Raw genomic sequence first — 14,963 nt, forward strand, 5'->3', positions numbered from 1 at the left:
TCTCCCCCTCCATTCTCTCCTTCTCAGCCACCCTATCCCAGCCTTCTTTTCTCTGAATCACCCCATTATCCAAATAACAAATGTAAGAAGTACAGGATGTAAGAAGTAAAAAAAAAAGAAGAAAACAAAGTGAAAAAGTTCAAAATGCTCTATATTTCCTCAATTTTCTGCTCCTAGTCTCTGTTCCTAGTGTGTGTGTGTGTATAGCCATGTAAATAAAGTGAGTAATACACACTGCCTGGCTCATCAATATGAGGAACGGTGGGCTCAACTCATACAGATGAACACAGGATGAATAATGTTAGCTGAGCATTGCTGCATATGACCACCCCTCTCTCCACCCACATCCAGTGTGTGTGTGTGTGTGTGTGTGTGTGTGTGTGTTTGTGTGTAACTGTGTGTGCATGTGTTTACTGTGCTAAAGCTTCCATCAATCACACGCCCAGGACCTTTCAGCAAGCTTCACACACACACACACACACACACACACACACACACACACACACTAAGACACTAACACATACACACCCCTGCTGAGTTTATTAAAAGCCAGTGTGTTATCACTGATCTGTCTGACAACAGCTGTACACCAGTGCACATACACACAGTCAGCTCTAACACAACCATCAGTACAAGTCACACTCATGTTGGTGGTGTGACAAGAAGAGCTAGTCCTTGGACAGAACTGTCTTTCTTTCCTCTTCCTCTCGGCTACAGAGCACATCTCCACAGTTGAACAGGAAGGTCAGTGTACAGAGTCACTCACTGCCCAGTGGAATTCCCCCTGAACTGCAGGGAGCTCACAAGGGCAAAACATATCTCTGTCTGACCCAGTTCAGAAACCTTAGTGTCAGAGAAACAAAGAGCAAGCTCCTCTTCTTTCCATACTTGTTTTCCCTTAAACTGTCTTAACTCTAGCAGAATCCTTACAGCTGTATAACTCTGATGAGATGTTAAATGGACAAAATATAAGATGTGAATGTGACTGGTGATATCAGCACTGAGGTTTGATGCCCTACAGCTGTTATATAATATAAAAACTGAGGTCACAAGTACAGGTCATTTGTTCACCAGAAAATATAGATGTAGGTTTTGCCCCTAGGACAGAACTGTTATCAGATAGGGGTCTTAAGTGTTTCTACTTGGGAGTACTTGACATGAAAAAGAGAGGAGGCTCTATCCCAGAAAACATCTGGCTGTTCCCTGTTGAATGACTTCACATTATGGCTGACATCACATGGGATAGTCCCGAGAGTCCAGTCCAATGATTGCAGTGTGCTTGGGTAATCGAGGTTCCACCCTCGCACACAAGAAACCCTGGTCTGGATCCATCGTTCAGCCTCGGGGGGTAGCAACCAACATCTGACCAAAGCAGGAAAGCACATGACTAAGCTGAATGAAGGACAAGACAGCTGTATGTAACTTGCATACACCCTCAGAGAGTAACTGCATTGTTTGTTTGGCAGTTGCTTTAGTCCCACTGTACTTACATACTCAGCCAGTTCCACATCAGAGGCTAGTTGACTCAGTTGTGTTCCATTTCCACACGCAAAAGTAACACTTCATTTTTCTCCTGTTTACAATACTGGAACACACTAAGTGAGATAATACGGTTGTATTAAGTACATAAGAGTCCCAAAACAACACTGTTTGACTTGCTGTAGGCCCATTACCATAGATGGCAGAGGGGAGTGAGAGATCTGCGCTAATCGATTGCCCCTGCTGGACTGTCGATACCCCCCTTCGAATTCTGACACAGGGAACTAATGGTCTTCGGGGTCAGCGGCAACCAGACACATGCACACGCACCATCCAAGCACCTCTGGGTGTAATTGACAAAACAGGGCCCGTCAATACATCAATACATGACGACCTGCATTTACCTGCTGCCTCAGCCATTTCACCAATCAGTACCATGTTGAGAGAGTGCATTAACAATGGTGCTGCTCACTCAGTTTCTGATTTTTCATCAGTCCGCTTCTGTTCTACAAATCAAAGTTATGTATTAGTCATAGCAAGTACAGTCATAGTACTGAGCAGGGAGAGAGGCACAGTGGACTAATCTGACCCCCTTATACACAGTTTAGGTGAGGTCTTGTAACATATATACACACACACTCTTTCTCGCCTGATTTAGCAAGACAAATTTCCATAACTGTCCATCCGACAGGCTGTCTGTAGTCCACCCTCATGGTCATTTAACAGCAGGGTAATGGTGTGAGCGGTACTGGTTGACTGCTCTTCAGTTCTGGCTGCCCTGCAGGCTAGTGTTGTGGGGAGAGGGGGCTAACTCTTCCTGATCACACGGGGAAAGGCCACTTTGCCCAGGGAGAAAGGAAAGGATGTTGGGGGTGAAGGGGTGGAAGACTGAGGTGACAAAAGAGCTTTTGTAGATGTAGGTTTACGGCATTAACCCCTTTCTGTTCCCGCTTCACATGAATAACAAGAAACCACTGTGACAACTGAGCGATAGCCTGAGGCAGTGTGTTTGATTATGTGTTGTGTGTTGTGTGTGTGTGTGTGTGTGTGTGTGTCAGGGGTTGTCCAGGACATTTGGCCTCAGGAGTCTTGTGACAGAGCTGACATTCTGGAGAAATGAGAGAGTGGTCAGCTGTTGTCAAAATGCCACAAAGAGGAGGATTTTCTACAAAAAGGAAGACCTCTCGCTGCACTTTTGCATGTTAGTGTCAGAATTAGTGAAGCCACAATAGGTTGTCAACATGGATCTTGGCCACAGCTTCACTGAGCTGTGCTGACCTGCTGATTGCTATAAATGGGGAATTTGCAACTGTTGTAAAATTAGATGAAACCAAAAAACAAAAAGGCACTTCTGGGTTATTTCTGCACTTCCACCTGTTTGTGTATCGGTGCACAAGTGTGTGAAAATGTATGTGTGTGTGTGTGTGTGTGTGTGTGTGTATGTATATGTATGCTGCCTGTTGCCCTACGGCCTGTCCTCTCAATGAGACATCTGTCAGGCAGAGCCACAGTGTCAACATCTGACCCTTACTGAAGTGCAGGCAATCACAGAATGCACACACACCAGCATAAATGTTGTCCGTTGCCCTGACTCATTTTGTTTCTGTCTTGATTTCCTCCTGTTTCCTCCTTGTTGTCCTTTACCTCTTTTTTTTATTATTATTCTCTTGATTTTCCTCTTTCAACAGCCATCCTTGTTTCAACCTTTTATGTCTCCTTTTCCCAGCCTCTGTCTCTCCTCTGTGTTCTCTCTGTCTTTCTTTCTCTCAGTCTCTCTGACAGTTTGTGACACTCCCTCCCTGGGGCAGCCATCAGTTCAGATGAGCATCATATGTGACAGGCCAGCTTTGTCTTTTTAAGCCATTAGCAGTTCCTCTCCTCCCACCTTGCCATCATTCCCCTCCGTTTACCTTTTCTGCAATCTTTCCTGTTTGTGTGCGCACATATCTCGCTGCTGACTGGCATTCTTTGTATTAATCTACATAACAAACACAGTCTCGACTAGAGTGAAGAATTGATGAGTAAATATGTGACAGTGCTGATGACAGTCACGTTCACTCTCTTTAATGAACTGGCGTTGGATTTACTGATTGCTAGTGATAAGTCTGTGGAGTAAGGTGCACTTACAGGTAAGCAAGATTTAATGAGATTTTCTAGTTGGAGAATTATTTGGCAGTGTACCTCCCTCCCTCTTCATAGGCTAGTGTAATTCTCCCTGCTCTGTACTCCCCCACAGTAAACTGTCAAGCCTAATACAGGCAGGAATGTCCAGTCACCTGCTCCTAAAATGCAACAGCCCTGTGCTACACTAACCTAATATAGACCTGCACTACACAAGCAGGTTGGATAACACCGTTATTGCTCATTGCATATATTTAAACACACACCTCAGTGTGCCCCAGCTCAGCTGTTAGGCCACAGTGCTACAGTGTGGAAACTAAAATCATGCAATGTGATTATATGATAAGATAATATCATATATTGAATAATATGATATAAATATATGATTGGGAATTATATGCCAACATAACAAAAAATTATGGATTAGATTTTTGTTGTATCTATTTTTGTTCATAAAGAATGTACATATGTGCAAGTATTTATGATCCCTAAATGGAATTTTAAATGAATGCGTGATAGTGTACAGCAAAACCCTTGCAGTACTAACAGTCATAAAGAAAGATTGGTAGCATTTCAAGCGTGTTAGCCATAGCTTTGAAGCGCTCAGCCGTCTGACCCATGTGTATCTATGACCGAGCTTGGATCAAGCTGTGAAATTGGATTCTGTTGTCTGACAACACATAGAACAGATCCAACAGTTTGGCCTGCCTCTTGTTGGTGATAAATGATTATCACACCTGGATTTGCCTGTTGTACAACTCTAATACGTGAGTGGATCAGTTTTTGCATGGGCTCTAACAGTATTTGCTGACCCAGTTGTGTTGCTGTCATTAGTGTTGAAGTGGTGGGATAAAAAGGAAACAAGCTATGTAATGAAGTTTGATGCTACTGATGTAACTGACTACATTTAAACGGGCTGAATACCTTTAGGCAGTTGCTCTAATAATATCCTCAAAGAGCCTCCACTCAAAATGTCAGTCCTAGACACAACCTGGAAAAATCAAAGGGAAGAAGACCATTATACTACTGTGCAGCTTTCAAAACCCATCAGTCTGTAAGTACAGCCTGAATGGACTCTGACAGCAGAGGTGGCAGGAACATTTCATTTTGCCTGCGACACTCCAATGAGACTTGACGGAGGCTAACGTAACATTAGCCAGGTTTATGTTTGGTTGCCTGCCTGGTGTTACAGAGGTGTTGTACTTAACTTGAGACAGCCCCTAACAGAAGGGAAACAACTGTTTATCCAGGTGTGTGCTGATGCTTTCCTGTGCTGACTAAATATTTGTGTTGCTGTTTTGGTGTTGTTTCCACGTTCGAGGTGATTTCCAACGCAGCCATCACTGAATAATATCAAGCTGAGTAGTAGAGCTCAGGTAACACAGTTTGTCATTACTTGGTTTATAGGCTTGATAATTGATAGTCCGCTGACTGAGACAAGGCGGAAAAACCAGTGACAGATCAACCGTAAAAAAAAAAGCATAAAAATGGAGCAGAGAGGTAAAAGAGAGAGCAGAAGGAAGGTGGTTGCCAGAAGCGTGACTGCAAGTTTTCTGGGCTTACCAGAATCAACAGCAGATGTTTCCTCTCCTCACCCCTCAGTTTTTTTCTCCCCCCTGCTCAGCCACCTCTTACCCACCTTCTGTGTCACTGTTTTCTCAGTCACCTGCCTCTATTATACACAGCCAGACTAGTTTTCTGGGTGGGCATTCTCTCACCAGAGACCTGCTGAGTGTTGGAGAACTGGAGCAGGCCTCTTCACTGATGGAGAGGGAGTGATGATCCAGAGATACTGTAAGTGGGTAGCATATGTGTTTGGAGCTGTGTAGGGTAGCATCAGGACTTTTTTGTGTTAGGTAAATGTGTTACTCATCTAATAGTTCATTATAGCTCATCGTGATGGATATGCAGCCAAGGTCATGTGACCACTCATAGCGATTGAAAGCCTTCTAAATGCCAAGCATGCCTTTTAATGGCTTAATATACAGAACACACACATAACACTCTTCACTCTCACTTAGGTGTACCAGAGTTATTACCTTGGATGGGGCTGCCTCACCTCCAACATAAACATGGGCTGGGAGACTAGTGTAAACTTGGTGGCCAGGGCATCGCTGTGGATTGTGTGTGTGTGTGTGTGTGTCTGTGAGTGTGTGTGGTGTGATCACACCCTCGGGTCCCTACCAGCCCACCTGGCCTTATTTAGAAGAGCTGTGAGGAGCCAGAAGCAGCAACTCTCAGAGGACGCCCGGTGTAACAGAATGTGTGTGGCTCATCACCATGCTCATTACCCCCGGAGAGAAATACCATTGCCTGCCACTATGAATTGTACCTAGAACAGCCTGTGACAAGAAATAAAGTCTATTATGTGGGTGTCATTTTGGTACAGAAGCACTATTAGGACTAACCCTGGGTAATAAAAGCATGTGGCCTAATAAGAAAAGCACGTAATAGGTAGTAGGCAAGGTTTAGTAATTTTCTTTTTTGAAAAACATTCCACAATCTCTGAGGTGAAGTTAAGTATTTTTTGCTTTTCCTAACACTCATTAACACCCACTGACTTCCTTTACACTTCGAAGTGTCATCATGCAGATTAAGAGAACAATAGCCGCCATTAGCATTAGTGTTATCATGGAAAGTGCTCATCAGATGGGAGATGAGTGACCCACAGAGGCCTATTAGCTCACGTGCTAAAACCTTGATCAGCATCATTAGGAAGACAAGAGCCCATTGTCTTCTAGCTCACCTCTGAAATGATTCCTATGAAGAGCTGTGCTCTACAGGTTGTTGAAGCGCTTTGCCTTTGATTGAATAATCTTAACCAATTGTCTGTGTTAGCCTTGTATTGTTATTTTCCTAGTTACATTTTCTATCAATGGAACATTTCACATCTATAGAAATTGTGGCACAAGTGTGTACTGAACTGTGAATTGGCGCTATATAAATAAAATTTGACTTGACTTGACTTGCATCAAAAGGGACTGTTTCTCAGGGCTGTTAGGTGCTATTTTTACCCAGAGTCCATCGTAGTGCATCTGCTTTTTTGCCCTCTCAGCCTAATTTAGAACAATGAGTAAGAGTCATTTAATGTTGTTTGGGGAGTTTTTGGAGCTGAATGTTGTGCTGTGTATCTATGGAGAAAAACTATCCAGGATATGACTGGTCCTAGATGTGACTGGCCTGCTCTGGTATGGTTGGCAGACAATCACTTGTGGTGGAGAGACTTGGCATTTGCCACTAGGCAAGGCTAAACTTGCTAGGAAACAGTCTCTTGGGACCTCTGGTGCTCTCAACAGCTAATTGACTATGTTAAGGGATACTGTTATGTGCTCACAGTTACACCTCTTTAACAGCTAGAACCATAGCCTCATCTAAATGGGCTAGCAAGTTCGAGGCAGCCTGCAAACAAGCTAACCATGAAAAATCCCCAATTCTTTTGTTTTGTTATCGGCACTTGAGTTGACCTTCCTGACTCTGTGGGAGGAAGGCTGTTGTTTTAACAAAACCAGCGGCGTTTACCTCAGAACTGAATGAGGCGCCTCACCTTGAGACGGCATACTTGAGGTTTTGAATGGCATGGCTTTGTTTTACTTTGGTTCGAGCTGGGTTTTTTTGTAGTGGTTGGCTTCCCTGAGAAAATGGCATTGCAGAGCCACAAGGGCAGACTCTGTGACGGCAGGGCCTGTACTCTTTGAGGATGCCTGTGGTAGTTTCACCGCTGCCTGCCTGGCCCTGAGCTCAGAATGAGATAAGTGGTGTACCTCAATGAGGGAGCCTGTACCAAAGCTAAATATAGAGACACAAGGGAGGTAGAAGGGCAGACAAAGAGTTGCTGCTGCTCATGATGAGTCAATTTATCTAATCACAAACAGAGGAACAGCAGACCTCAGAATATGTGTCAGTCAGTTGACTGAAATTAGTAGCAGGGAGAGAGCATGTCCTTTGATCTGTCTCTTTAAGAGTCAAACTCAGAGAAAAGTGTTTTGGTTGGACATTCCAGACATACCACCTACACGTTCTGGTATGGGGCTGTCGGCTTGCACCTAAGACATATAGGTTTTCGGTTCCTTACAGATGTCCTTATAGGTAATGAATCAAGATAAAAACTTACTTCAGACTGTAATGTGTTTGTTCACAGGCTATATATATGTTTCTGTGTCCCTATCCAAAGCTCAGTTATTAAGCTAGTCACTCACACCTTGAGGGCCTCCAAGCACAGAGATAGCTCACTCCCACAGAGGTTGAGATACTGCCATTCCTGTCTGGCACGGCTCAGTGTACGAAAGCACAAACCAAGCAATCTGGTGTACAAGTACACCGTGACCATGATTTTAAGTTCCTGAAATGTGTCTTACTCATCAATCAGGCCAGGATCAAATAGAATAAGCCTAAAATAAGTTTCAGCAAGTTTACATAATTACAGGAGAGATTTTACAAAATTGAATTGGTGTCAAGGGACATATGGTGTTTCATGTTCCGATGACGCCACGTCTGCCAAGGTGATCCCCTCCAACAGGATAACATTGGGCCTGTTTTAGGAGTAACCCACCCACTCACCCGTCCCTTTGCTAGTAATTGATACAGCGTGGCAGGTGTCATAACAACACAACCCAGTCTGCAGCAGGCATGTTTAAGTGTGGCTGACATGGACTGTCTGGCACTGCCTTTCAATAGACTCTGAGAACTTTGCAGGGGGGAAAGAGGGTGACGAGTGATGGTGAGGGCGGGGAAATTCAAGCAGCTTTGGCTTCAGTCATTTACTAAGGTGAACTGCAACCACTGCCAACTACAGCTTGTATGTGTTACATGTTCTAAAGATGAACAGTAAATAACATGTTGAGAGGCTTTCCTTTCACATCAGCTTGTTTGCAAGCATCAGTAGTTCTGTCAGGGGGCAGGATGCTTTAGGTCATCCCAGGTAAACACCTCGCTTATCATGTGACATGGATAGCTATAATCAAGACATGATATGTTGAGGTTGCATTGATTCCCAGCTCAATATTACCCAGATCCACTGAATGTGTCTGTGTGTAAACATGTGATCTATGGCTAGAGGTTACAGACTAACTTCAAAGCATGGTTACAAGCTATTATTTTCTCAGGTGATAAACATGCTATACCCTATGCAGGAAAGCAAACTTTCAGAAGTAAACTCCTCACCTCCTCCACCTAACAATGCTTTCTCTCTCAGATGCGTAGGAGTCATCCTCCTGTTGTGTGCTAGCATGCTAGCGCTAATGAGGCCAGCTGTCCAAATGCTCAGCCGGTCAGCCAGAAGGGACTACAGCCTTTGTTGATGCTAGGTGTTACATCTCCTGTTGGAACACACACTTTTGTTTCAACACCGCCAACCATTTGGCACAGGATGACCATCTCTGTTCCCTCCCCACACCACCCTCCATCCTTTACTCTTTCTCTCACCCTCTTTGCTGTACTTCGCAGCTCCCGCTTATATTATTCCCGCTCGCCGTTGCCACCTCCTGTCTGCACACACCAGCACATTGATTTTCTCTCTACAGCTTTATAGTTGATCATTTTCTCTTGACACTGCTGGTGGAGAGTGTTGCCTTTGTAATCGCTGACCTCAGCTCCACACCTGAGTGGCTGTGGCCCTAAACAGCCTCTCAGACTTGTCCTAAAGTAGCTTCTGTTTCAGAATGAAGTGTTGCACCCTGTTTGGGCTGCTGAACGGACAATACATCACCTGGCACAGTTTCTCTGACAGAAAAGAGGGGTAGGAATAGGGAGACAGAGGTGGTGGAAGGGAGACATGCGAGAGGAAAAATAGGAACTAGTTTATATAGTCTCACAATGCTATACAAATCAAGTTAATTATCAGTTTATTTGAATGGGATCCCAGCTTTGCAGCTCTCGGGGCTTCAGTTGTTCTATTGGCTTGCCTATTAAGAACATTAAATAGACTATAGCATGTAGCATGGAGAGCAATCCTGGTACAAAGGATGTGTGTCATGTTGAAAACTACAATGTGGTGGCAATCGCATCATGGTTAAGAAAAAAAAAATGTGTAGAGAGAAATAGTGTGAAAAGAGGAAAGAGGTTGAGAATGAAATAGCTCTCCTGATGAACCCTGATAGGATTTCACAGCTGCAGCGCAGTGGCGGTGACCCTGCGAAACGACTCGCCAAATAACAGTGCTTCTCCCTCCTCCTCCACCACCTTTCATCCCTCCGCCCCCACACCTCGCTCCTCCTGCCTCCCCCTCAGCCTGAACCTTGCACATCTACGGAGTCTGTGTGAATACCAACCGGTTGCAATGACCTGCACAATGCAGAGAGAAAGGGAGAGACCTCACCAAAACAATTCTCATTGATTGAAACAGAGGATCATGATTCTCCCAGATACGCCTCCTCCTGACAAAAAACATTAGCAGCCACTTCAGAAAGAGGTGGGCGAGTGGGGTTGGGGTGAGAGAAAAAAAAAAGTTCAGGTGCTTTGTACTAGTAGTGCATATTCAGCGAGTGAATGCAGGTGGTGTGTTTATGTGCAAGTGTGGTGTGCCGTGTGTGTGATGTGAGATGAAGTAGCCGGAGAGGTAGTTTCAGTGCTGCAGCCCGGGCCCTCTGCTGACTGGGCTGCTCTCACTGGAGAATTGATTTGGCCTCCGAGAGGATCTGTAGCTCTCACAGTGGAACAGAGGGATGGAGGAGGGGGATGGAGGAGGGGGCTGGGGGGGGTGGGAGAGAAATGGAAGAAGAGTGGGTGGAAGTAACACAGGTGGAATTGAGAGATGGAGGAACAGGGTGGAAATGAGACGAGGACACAGGAACACACACACAAACACACATATCTGAAGAAGACAGTCGGTCAGGAAAATTTACTCCCCGTAATAACCCTCTCTGTAGGTTGGCTGTCTCTGTGTCTCCTGGCTCCTTCAGTCCATAACACAACCGACCAGGTCACACTGACTCCCACGCAGCGCACACACCACTTCAGCCTGCAATCTAATGATCTCACACACTGGTACTGTCTGTGTGTCTGCAAGTGTCTAAGTGTGAATTTTCTCTGCAACACTGAACCTGTTGTTCTGGAGCTTGTTTTCACTGTAGATTCAAATCTGCCTCAAGTTTTCATTTGCATACTTTTATATACATTAAGGCATCAATAGTTAATAGCCCTCATTCACCCTGTTGTTAGTGCTCAGGCCTCTTATTCTCTCCTGCTTTAACAACCCACTTTACCCATGGGGATCATTTAAGTTTCATCTAATCTACTGAAGTTAGGCCATGATCTATTTAATTGGTATTTCCAGCTAACTACCCTGTCCTCCTTCAACCATTCCCTTTAATAGTTTTGACATTTACATTTAACCTCTCTGAGTCACGGCCTTTCACATTCAGTGCTCATAATAAAGAAGTACATACAGCACACCTCCCATTATCTTTATTAAGGATAAAAATGCTAAATGTGTGTAGCCTGTTCATGCTCCTTTTAAGACTAATTAAAGAGTTGACACAATCAGACATGTCATTCTAACCTCTGTCCCCCATGTCCCCTTGTGCAGTGACTAACTACAATAATGTGGTGGAAGCCGGCTCAGATTCAGATGATGAGGACAAGCTGCACATTGTGGAGGAGGAAGGCAGCCTGGCGGATGGGGCAGACTGCGACAGCACCCTGCCAGACGACGAGCACCCCAGGGAGCACTGCTGGGACGGAGGTGAGACCAGAAGCACACTCACAGGGGACATTATTATTATTATCATCACACATCTACGCTGAATCATGCAAATACACACTCCTTCTTCCTACCCAGCATTTCCACAATGTTCTGAATCATGTTCCACTTGTCTGCACTGTGGAAAAGTTCCTCACAAGTGCTCATTTAACCTTTTTTTATGCTTTGAGATCTTACTTCTCTAAAATGAGAAAAAGGTGGAGATAACAGCACTTGATTCACTATTAGTCAGAATTGTCTCTTATTGAGACTTGAGCCAGTTTATTGAGACAGGGCAAAGTGAGGTCTGCCACTGGTAACACCAAAATTACACTGGCAGATTTTACACTCAAATGTCACAATAAATGATATGCTAAAATGTAGATATTTTTTTCACTGTCAGTTCCACCATTATTAGGATGACTAAGTCTCTATGAACATGATATTTACCCTATCTGCTCAGAATAAAAGCAATAGTTACAAATGCCTCCAGCACATAAATGCAAATATGTCTGGAAGCTTTTTTATTTTTTGTTACGACATCAATTGTTTGACTGCTGCTGTCTCATTTTGGCCTCAGTTGTCGTGATGTAGGCTAAGTTAAGAAATGTCTCGTTGACATCTGTACACAGTTGAGTACCAGGCTTTGTCTCATTGTGAAGCACAGGGTGTAAGGAAACAGGTACTACATGTGGTAGATTCCCAACTAAGGCAGGAAGTGCGATATTAAACAAAGACAATGCCAACACAGGGAGAGACCTTCAAGTACAGAAAATAGTCTCTCGACCAAAGAGCCAGTGGAGAGCTTTATGGCACTGGTGGGCATTGAAGGGGCCGCAATGAACTTCTTTTTACCTCAAACCATGTGGAAGTGACATCAGAGGCAGCTCACTTCCACAGGAAGGGCTGACATCACACACTCACACACACACACACACACACACACACACACCCCTCCAAAACAACAATTGCAGGTGCTGAAGGATGTTAGTGTTTCAAGCTGGGCCCAAGGCCTTCAACGCTGTGCTCCTGACCTGATACTGCATATGCATATAAATCTATCAGTGCACTTGTGACGCTGTTCAGTTTCGGATCTGAGCCGAGTACAGTACACCCAACACTATAACAAGCCCATTTTTAATTAGACACTTTGACGTGATATTCAGCCGCAAGAATATTTATTTTAGGGTGTTGCTTTTGCAGATTTTGGCAGAATTTTTCATGGGTGAGATGTGTGAGACTGAGGAGGAGCTATGATTTAGCAAGAGGTCAAGTTAGCCCATGCGAAAATGTGCAGCAACCTCTCAGTGTAATTTAGGGAGGGATTTTTAGAAATTCCTCTCCAATGAGTTTACCTCAGTTTCAGCTCAGTCAGTTTCAGTTGCACGGTTTCGGTGGTGCATGCATACATACACTTAAAACTGCAGACCTGTGCAGTGTAGCCACCTATTCCCCAGGCTATGCTGTCATTTTCATCGCCACTCTCCAGCTGTACCTCCGTGCATAAAGGGAAAGTTGGAGGAAGAATAATGTCATTGGTTTGGGCCAGGGCTCATGAACATTAAACACTTCAAAAGCATAAGTTACACTGTAACAGCTCAGCGAGCTGGCTGTGCTCCATAGTTATGCCTGATCAGGCATATTTTCTTTTGCCTTCACTCATGTGCACACACACACACACACACACATGCACACACCTCGTACTCTCTCTAGCCCTCATCTCATACATCAAGCAACATCTTTGCTGTCACTCTGGATTGGACTGATGAAACACGGGGAAAGCCGCAGTCCTTTAAACAAACACACTTCTCTCGTCTCTCATCCCTTCGTCCCTCCCTCTGTTGGTTTCACTCCTGAGAACAGAGAAGTCTCTGGTGCAGCCTTGAAAAATGACCACCACCCACTAATCTTCTCCTCAGCGCAGGCCAGTTTGCTTCAAATTAAAGCCTTGACACCCCTTCTCCTGAGACTGCTGCGCTCCAAAACCAAACAGTGGTTTTTCAGCACTTTGCCATCTCTCCTTTCCTCCACTCCTTTCCTTTTTTTACACTCCCATTCTCTCTCACTGTGTCTCTTGTTCTGAATCATTCCTCTTGATTATATGGTATCACGGGCCCCCTGCTCGCTGTCATTACTCATTCACTCCTAAATGATTATGTAGTAGTAGAGCAGCCCAGTGTTGGTGCAGTAAACTGCAGCCTGTTCTCCTCTAAGAACAGGCTGACTAACTCCAGGGAGGAAAAGGTAGAGAGAGAGAGAGAGTTGACCTGGGAGGGCTTCTCCTTTATATTTGATGAGTTGTAGAGCATGATTACATCTCAGAGAATGGGCAGGGTGGAGCTGGAGAGCTTTGATATCATGAGGCTACAGTGGCACTTACTGACAGCCAAAGACCAGGTTTAACTGCATGGAAATATAGCCCAAGGCTGCAAGAAGATGAACCGGTTCTATGTTGAGTGTGTTTGGTGGCCACTCATGCTGTACTGCATTATTCCTACTAACAGTGAAGTTGCAAGGCTTTCAGGCACAATGACACTTACTGTTTCCTCACTGTTGGCCTGACATGCTGTAATGATGTTTGATGTTCCTTAGAATTGGTATCAAATCCATTTGGATCATATGTGCAGGAGGGACTCTGTGAACACACAGCAACACCTACATTCCTGTGTGCTATATGTCATGATGTGATGTTATAACTGAGCCACCCGTCTGCACAGGAAAGAAAGAATCTCCAGAGAGCTGGAAAGATAGTTCAAGGGAGACACACAACAAATGTTTGATAGCACTAAGCCAAGGATAAGCAAATCATCCTAGATTTGGAAATGCATCTGCTTTCTGACTTTCCTCCATTTGATGGGAGATAAAGTTTAACATCTTTACTAATGATTGTGGAATTTTTGAGCTGTTTGTGCAAGTCCTTATCAGTGATAAGTCTCTCCCATCCAAGATAGAATCTACGAATGGGTCTGGATGCACGACCACAGGAAGCACTTGGGGCAAAGGTTGGCCAGGGCAGGAAATGCATCATGGGATAGTGTTGTATCATGTTGCAGAGATGTGGGCAGAGAGAGATGAGAAAGGAGTGTGGGAAAGAGAAGAAGAGGAGAGTGGGTGGTCTGGTGATTTTGTTCTAAGATGTACTATAGTTAGGTTACACTGTGAAATAAATAAAGACCAAACTACTTTTTTAGATCAGAACTTCGACAGAATGTCCTGCTACAACCTCACGAGGCCTGTGTTCTGGGGCTGCTTTCCACTTGTGCAGTGGTGCATTCACATCCCTGCGTCAGCACATAAATGGCCTGTGTGATGTTTCATGTCAGGGGAGCAGCCTGATAACATGGAGCCGCCTCAGAGAGGCTGTAAACCCTTCTGGCCTCACTCTGTAACTAACAAAGAACGGGAGAGACAAACACACACACACAAGAAGAGAAAACAACAGCTTGTCATACCTTTGCACCTCAGACCCCCAACTGGGACTCTACTTCACACACATGCTCAACATTTAGTAGCCTGGAGGTGTGTTTGTGTGTTTGGATGTTGCCTTTGAGCAGGGGATGGGAGCTAAACACAGTCAGATCAGCACTTTCCCACATGCAGGACATATTTTACAATGTCTCATCAACAGCCGACATAATTGTGAAAAATGAAAAGCAGTTAATTTAAAGGAATGGTTTGACACGAGGAA

At 44.5% G+C, this 14,963-nt stretch overlaps 1 protein-coding gene across 1 annotated transcript in view; it reads left to right on the plus strand.

The window, feature by feature from the left end:
* Nucleotides 1–14,963, plus strand: part of zeb1b (zinc finger E-box binding homeobox 1b) — a 47,358-nt gene that overhangs the window by 21,176 nt on the left and 11,219 nt on the right. Inside the window, 1 exon segment of the mRNA XM_018673640.2 lies at nt 11,123–11,278. Within this exon segment, the coding sequence (XP_018529156.1) occupies nt 11,123–11,278 (156 nt within the window).

Source organism: Lates calcarifer, linkage group LG24 (assembly GCF_001640805.2).
Source record: "Lates calcarifer isolate ASB-BC8 linkage group LG24, TLL_Latcal_v3, whole genome shotgun sequence".
NCBI classification, from domain to species: Eukaryota; Metazoa; Chordata; class Actinopteri; family Centropomidae; genus Lates; species Lates calcarifer.